The 8,155-nt window shown below is 42.7% G+C and overlaps 1 protein-coding gene across 1 annotated transcript in view; it reads right to left on the minus strand.

The window, feature by feature from the left end:
• The window catches only part of RXFP2 (relaxin family peptide receptor 2), a 44,066-nt gene extending 37,504 nt beyond the window's left edge, over positions 1 to 6,562 (minus strand). Inside the window, 3 exon segments of the mRNA XM_037799887.1 lie at positions 2,215 to 2,292; positions 4,504 to 4,650; positions 6,466 to 6,562. Of these exon segments, the coding sequence (XP_037655815.1) occupies positions 2,215 to 2,292; positions 4,504 to 4,650; positions 6,466 to 6,562 (322 nt within the window).
• Positions 6,563 to 8,155: the final 1,593 nt, after the last annotated feature.

Raw genomic sequence — 8,155 nt, forward strand, 5'->3', positions numbered from 1 at the left:
CCATCTGTCTGAAGGCCTGAGAAGAATGTACTACAAAGGATTCAGCATAATTAAGATCATGGTATACAAAGGGCTGAGAAATGTAGGGAGACACCAGGTCAAGTTGATGCAAGGGACAATCACTCTGTGTGTATGTGTGTGTCTGTGAGTGGGAGAAAGAGAGAGAGAGAGAAACAGAAAGGGGGGAGAGAGAGGGAGAGAGAGAGAAGAAGAAGGAGGGGGGGAGAGAAAGAGATAAAAGTAAAGAAAGAGAATATTATTTCTGGTGACTTTGATGTTGCCTGTGACCCTATGGATATTTGTTTTGTTAGAGCAAGAGTTATTTTCAAATTTGTATTTTTCTGATTATTTATTTACATCTGATTATAAGTTGTTTCCAATCGCCCTGCTTCTTTTATATCACTTTTATCCAAACTTTATTTTTGAAATGCGTTTCACTGAATTTTAGTAAATTCCACAAGCTTTTCTTGAGTATCTACTTAAAGCAAAAGGTGCTCTCTAGCGTGTAAAGTTTTGGAAAATGTGCTATGTTGTCTGTAGTTTTATGCTCATTTGTTCAATTCACTAAAATAACTTTAGTATGTTTACTTCAATGTGTATGACATTGAAAATAGTGGTTATGTCATTGGTCTGAAAACCTGTGGTTGGAAACCATTATTTGCCAATAGAAGAGTTCTGCAGAGTTCCGTTAACAGGGCTTGTTGCCTAAACCAGAAATGTGGGCTTGACTCTTCATCCTCCTCACCTGCAAGCCAATCGCCCGAGCTCTGTGGAGACTTCTCCTGAAATGCCTCTTGCATCTCTCACTACCTCACTCTTCCCAAGGTTATTCCTTTGGCTTAGATCCTTAGTATTTGTCTGGAGCATTGCAGGAAACATAATCAGCACTATCTCTTTCTCATTCTTTCTCCTCTAACCCAGGGTTTCTCAGCCTCAGCACTGTGACATTTGGGCCTGGATGGCTCTTTGTTGCAGGAAGCTGACCAGTGCACTGTGGGATGTGTAGCAGTATCCCTGGCCTCTGTCCACCAAAAATGTCTCCAGACATTGTCAAATGTCCCTTGGTTGCCTCCGGTTGAGAACCCCTGTTCCAGTGCCTCCTCCACCCTTCTGATGGAAAATCTTTCTAATGTACATTTCTCATCATGTGCTTCTTCCTCTTCATTAGCAAACAAAACCAGAACCAAAACCAAAGCCAATGTCAGAAAACACCCCAATCCCACAACGTCGGTGGTTGCCCTTTTGTGTTTAGCAGTGAGCTCCAAAATGGAGTGTGTGGTTGAAGAGCACCCACTGTGGTTCAGGAAGAAAATACTGGACCTTTCAATTACATTTATTTTTAATCTTATCCTTTTTAATTTCTAATTTTCATATATGATACACTTGGGTATAGTAAAGTGCATAATATATCAGTGACTGGTATTATAAAGTGTGACATCTGTCACTCATAAATATGCAATATACTACATTACACAAATACTTTAATATATACATATTATTGGTATATATGTATGTGTGTATATAATATATGCATATTCATGCATATCATATGGGCATATACATAATTCTATGTGCAAAGGTCTTATCTATATAATATATGCCTATACGTATGCATAATTCCGTCTCCAGGATAGAGTCCTAACTCCAAAATGTGCACCCACAACCCTTTAAGGGCTGGCCCTGCACTCCTAGGTTCTGCTCCCCTTCTCTTCCTTCTCAGAATTGATGGGAAAAGGTTTTGCGGAGCAGGCTCCGTGCCTTCCAGCCCAGGGCTTTGCTGATTTGGCTCCCCTGCTCAGCCTGGGGAGCCCCCTCTTACCCTTCCAAGGACTATGAAGTCCATCTCAAACGCCACCTTCTTGGTGACTCTTTCCCCATCATTTCTTCCAATGGGCTCCCACAGCCCTTGTGCACTCACTGTTCCTCCGTTTTAACGCTGATGGTCTATCATCACTGCTTGTCCAAGAATCTGTCTTTCCCGTCTTACCATTTGTTGCAGTTATTTGATACGTATATATTGTTGCAGTCACAGGCTGATACATAACCTTAGCCCGAATGGAGAGGGCTATGTCCCTCTCCCTGTCTTTTCAGTCCCACGGGCAGACCACAGACCCGCCGGCCGCTGACACACACAGAGCTGAAACGGACATTCTACCCCCTGCACCACACAGCACGTCGTCTGCAGAGCTGACGCTGAGTCTTTGAACCACTTACAGCACTCCTGGGTTAATGCCACATTTTTAGCATTTCCATGGACTGTGCCAAATATGGTTGTCCATCCACTAGTGTCTCCTGTGAAATGGTGATGAATATGGGTCAGTTATTCCAGAAAGCAAATACCGTGTTACAAAACAAAAGTATAAATAGCTGATCATGAAATTAATTTTAAAATTTGTTTAAATAATAGATCAATTTTGAAATATAGAGATAGTAAGGCAGAAACAGCCAGGCAAATATCTGGGGCTTCACCCTTTTGGAGGATTACAAATGTTTCAAATAGGTGTAACATAAAATGTATAATGTGAAAGTGTAATTATTATACATAAAAATATTTGTCCTGAAAATGTCACCTATGTCTAATACTGGCATTTTAGATGTTTGCTCTGAATTTTGAGGCTGTCCGAAAAAACATAGCCTGAATTTTATTGATAGATGTAATGAGTTCTGATAAAATTTGCCGCCTGATCTTTTTAAATAAGCAAAAACCAAAGTGTATTTTGTTTTTAAATAAAGGCTTTCTAAGCCTGCTAAGAGAAATAATATTTAGTTGATTTGTCAGAGGATATGATCTTGTTTGCCAAAATTTTTTTTTAGGAGATAAAAGCATATTTTTCAAAGAAAAAGGGATTTCAAGGTATTGCTACTTTAGCACGTTATTAAAATAAGCTATGAATTACAATGTATGATATTGAAGTTCATACAAATAGAAGAGTAATTTAGAAAATTACCCACAGGTGACTTTGATCCCTGCAGTCTTTAATTTATTTCTATTCTAATTTTGATAGCCTCACTGATTTCTTTAATGAGTTATTGCAATGCCTTTAACAGTGTTGTCAGCAACTTCCCTTGCATTATTTAATTTGGAGCCAGAACACCCGGTGTGGTAGATAGACACCCATGATATCGGATTCCTACGCTGCAAGGAGGAGAGGCCAAAAATTTGAGTGGCTTGCCCATTGGCATCCCGAGAGCTGCCCCCATCACTGAGCACCGATTGAGCACCTACTACATACTCAGCTGTTCCAGGCTCTGGTGGCATCAAAACAAAAAAGACACAAGCCTCTTCCAAGGAGTCCATGTCAAAGGAGAGGAACAGCAGAAAGGCAATGACAAGGCCACATGTGGAGTCAACCAGACACATGGCTGGGGTGCTCGGGCAGCACAGAGATAGGGTGACTGGGGGGGGCCCACAGGGAGTGAGGGCAGAGCCAGCCCCCACCTGAGGGGAGCAGGAGTGAGCACCGGGGCAGGAGAGCAGACTCTAGAGCCGCCGCCTGGCCTTCCTGTGTTGGTAGTTGGGCAGTGCTGAGATGAGGCAGCTCTGCGTGCAGGAAACACAAGGTTTCTTTCAGACACAGAGACCTGGGTTCTAGTCTCTACTCTGCAACTAACTAGTCCCTGCTCATGTCAAACTCTTTTGGCATCTATTTCCTCGAGAGAAATAGAGATCAGATTAGACAGTGTGTGCTGTCCTGACACACAGACCTAAGTTGGCCTGTTGATCTGGCCTCTGCCCCCTCTTCACCCTCTGTCTAGACCCTGGTTCATTCTGCAGAAGCCACACAGGCTTTCCAGTCCCTCGAACACACCACCCTGCTTCCATCAACCCCAGGACCTTTGCACTCGCTGAGTCCTGTGCCTGGAACGCTCTTCCTCCAGGACAGTTTTCTTCCTTCCATCTAGTTCTCGATTCAGAAGTCCTCATCTCAGAGACCTTTCCTTTGGTCATGTTTTTAAAGAAAGCCCTCTCCCCGAGTCATGTTCTATCTTACAATCGTGTTTTATTGTCTTCATGGCACTTACTCTCCTTCTTGATCCCATTGCCCATGTGAACCCCACGAGGGCAAGACCTTGGGTCTCCCTAAGCCCCAGGGACCCGGGAGTGCCTGGCACCTTGTGGGTCCCTCAGCATGGGTCTGTTCAGTGGATTAATTCTCTCGGCCTTTCTTGTAGTCAAACCAAATTACCAGCCACCAGAAGGTTGTCATAGGAAGCAATTTAAAATTAACTATGGTTATCCAAGTATATTTTAAAATGTAATTTCAAAATTTCTAAAATACAGCATTTTACAATACTGTGTGTCTGCATTAAGCCATGTATATTTGGAAATGCAGCTAATTATCACAAGTACAGCATGGGGCAACTATTTGTGCTGAGACGGGATTCCTTATTGAACACTGCATCATCTCTTCCCATGCACTGCAACGATCATTCGATTCGGCCACAGGTTTGGGGATGTCACAGGGTGAGATTTGTCTCCTGAGCTGCACGAGGAAGACTCACCACAGTTTTCTTCATCAGCGCTGTTCCCACAGTCGTCCACGCCATCGCAGTGGAAAGCCCGGGGCAAGCACTTGGTAAGATTCCCACAGGGAAAATACCCTTTTTGGCATGAGGGAGTAATTGTACTGCCTTCAGTCAGTGCAAAATCTATGTAAAAGAGGAGACAAAAGTCTTGTAATGGAAATCAGAAAGCATTAATATCACCAAGCTCTTTTCAAGTTGAGTTTGCGGTTATTCCTGAAGTGCATTTTCTTTGAATAATTTGCTTAAATAGAACTTTTTCAAAAATCACTATCACACTGAATACCATCTATAGCCTAAATGGAATCGAGGGATTCACTTCAAGAAGGTGATAGTAAACAAAACGAAAGGGATTGTCCTACTTGTGAATGAAATCAGAGTTGTCCATTCCTGGAAACAAAAAGATGAAACCATGAGCTTATGAGATCAAATAGATAAAGTATCTACTTAATCTTTATTTACAAGAAGGATTTGAGGTGACTTGCAATAAAAACATATAGGCAAAAGGAGAGTTTATCATGAATTCTGAGTTAGAAAGAAATCCAGAAACACATTAAAGTGGGCAATGCAACACAAAGTAACAATTTCTAAAACCCATTGAGCTCGCTGTGCGCCTGGCACGTCTCACAATCCTTCAACACCCCTGTGGTGTGGATGACGTGATTCTTATGTTTCAGGGTTAGGGAAGTCAACTCTCTTGCCTGCAGTCATTTGTTTGGGGGACAGATTTAAATCACTTCTGATCCCAGAGCCCTACTTTTAACCATAATGCTATGAGGATATCAGAGGAACCAGGAATCTACATTTCAAGGAGCATAAAGATTTATAAGACTTCAGTGGCACATTGACTCATGGAATGGCAATTTAAGACAAGTTCTTACTCTCAATCCACTTTCCCATGGGGGTGAACCCACTGAAGAGGATTCTCTGAAGGTGTGTGGACTGGTTTGTGAATGGGGTCTTCTAAGATCCTGGGTAGGTGTGGTCAGACTGACTCAGGGTGGGTCTTAATCCGAATTACTGGAGCTTAGAAAGAAAAGTCAGAAGCCAGAAGTCAGAGAAAACCACACAGGAAGCCCCAGGGCCTTGCCACGTGATGGAGGACAGCCACCTCCAGAACGCAACTGACCCGGGGAGAGAGCACCGTCCTGTCGACACCTTGATTTGGGCTTCTGGCCGCTAAAACCGTGAGCCAACAAATGTCTGCGTTTAAGCCAACCTAGTGTGTGGTAGCTGTCAGAGCAGCATGGCAAACCGAGACACCAGCTCTCCAGAGAGTACTTGAAAAGAGCCTTGTCATATACAGGAAATACAGATCAGTGAGAGCTGAACGAGTGGCTGCTGAAAGGAAATATGATCAACATTTACAAATTACCATATCTCTGGAGGGGATGACCACACTTTGGTTCAAAAAATTCCAGTATTAGATGTAAGAGAAATGCTTTCAATTTTGTGAGAGTACTTTCCAGATAATAGAAAGCATGCTCTTGGAAACTGGCTAGGAAAATTGTGGAAGTCATGCATTTTTTTTTTTTTTAAAGGAGTGCAAGTTAAACTTGACATATATCGATTTAAACAGTGTAAATGGAGCCTGGTTATTATCTCCTTTATGGCTAATTGGAGGGGTGAGGGATGTCGGCAAAGTTCCTAGGCATGTCACTGAGAATCGGGAATTCCTTGATTGGCCATGTGATGCTTTTTATTACAGCAGAAGGATAGGCAGCCAATCTTTGTGGACCATGCACTTTGTTCCAGTTGTGCTATTTACCTAATTCTACCATACCAGCAACCGTGTGTGGTTGATACTGCCACCCTCATTTAAAATGAGGGCATTGAAGACCACTATTTGGGCACGTTACCTCTGGTTCTTGGGAAACACCCTTGTGAGGTCATGGCCCTCCAAGCAAATCCCACCTTAGAGTGAGGTGCTCTCCCACTGACCGGTCACAGGCTGCCCTAAAGAGGGTGAAGTCTGTTGACTGCAGTCATGATGCCTTTTGCTAAAGTGCAGGCATCTGGGTTTAAGCTCTGCTGCCATGTTGGAGTTACAAATGCACATTAGTCTTCTAGCGATGCCATGAGACAGGGTGAGTGGGTTATTTGTGCTCTAGTTGTTCAGTCTCGATACCCTGGCTACCCAGCCAGCCCTCCCTGCCTCGGGGCAGCTGAATGTCACCGTGCACACCCCGTCTCCGGGCAGCTGTGGCTGCACCTGTGAGCTGTCCTGACCCAGGAGAAGGACCCAGACGGTGGCCCTCGGATGCCTTTCTACCCACTGGTATTTTGTTCTTATGAAAACGAGAAGTGTTTTCTCTGCTTTTGCTGCAGTGGTGGCTGGATGATTTACTGTCAGCAAGGAGGCATAAGGCTAGTCAAATCTGTGACTATTTTAGGAGAGCTTTTCCCCTCTGCCTGTCTCTGGAGTTTGGCTGGTTAAGCCTTCTCATGAGGGAGAGGCCTGCTGAGTTGCAGACTTGAAAATCTCTTCTTGCATGTAAAGAATTCTATGGAGGGAAGATTTAAGGGATAAGCAGTTCTCCTGCATTTGGAACATGGGTGAGTGTGAGTTAAAATGTCTTAGGGTAGTGGCTTTGAAAGATTTTTGAACAGTAACTCACCGCTAGATTTTGTATAATAACCCATCTCTTTCTCTTTCACACACACACACACAGATGAAAACATTTCTTGAAATAATATTTACCCGTTACTATGTGTAATGAATAACAATAAGATGATAAAAAATGAGTGGTAATTGCTGTTCTATCTTATTCGATTGAAAGGGAATGCAAGCCACTAAGTGGATTTCATGACCCGCTAGTGGGATGTCACCCACGGTTTGAAAATCCTCATTAGTGAGGAAACGCTCTGGAGGCCCCCAGACCTGGGTAGACTTTTCTTTGCTGCTCACTCACTTTTTGACCTTGGCAAGCCACTGAACCTCTTTTGGTTTTAGCTTTCTCATATTTAAAATAGGGTTAATAGTGGTGTCCCCTTTGTGGCAATGGCCTTCCTCCAGCCCTCATTTAATGACAGCAGGAAGCAATTTCAACACCAGGTAAGAAAACGGTACTTTGAGAAGAAAGCGCTAGTGGAATGGAAGTTTCCAGGCCTCTTTCATTTTTCTGTGTTTTCCACATGGCTTCCATGAAAGAAATAATAGAGACTTTACACTAGCACCCCCTGCTCCTCCATGTTATCCAATTTCTACGTTAAAAGCCATATGACATCTACGGATTTTATTTTAAGCAGCTTCAAATCTCTTTGGAAAGTTGTATGGGGATTGTAAATGTTAAATAAACAAAGAAAATGTCCTTATAACCTTCTTATAATAATATTTTCTTAATGATCTAGAAGAGGCGATTAAACATTTGATGAATGACAATTTTGAGATAGGCAGTATATTTTGTTCTCTCCTGGGGTTTATCATGAAGATAACTGTGAGTTCTTTGTGGGCTGAACCCAACAAAATGTCCCATCTCACAGAAGTAGATGTGCTCCGAGGCAGACAAGGAATCAATGGTTATAGACAAGAAACATCAGATTATTTCTTTTTCCTGGGAAAAACTGGATATTATCTAGAAAGTACAGATAAAGGAAGAGGTGGGGTGAGACCAAGAATGTATGAAAAGAA

This window comes from Choloepus didactylus, chromosome 12 (assembly GCF_015220235.1).
Source record: "Choloepus didactylus isolate mChoDid1 chromosome 12, mChoDid1.pri, whole genome shotgun sequence".
Lineage (NCBI taxonomy): Eukaryota > Metazoa > Chordata > Mammalia > Pilosa > Megalonychidae > Choloepus > Choloepus didactylus.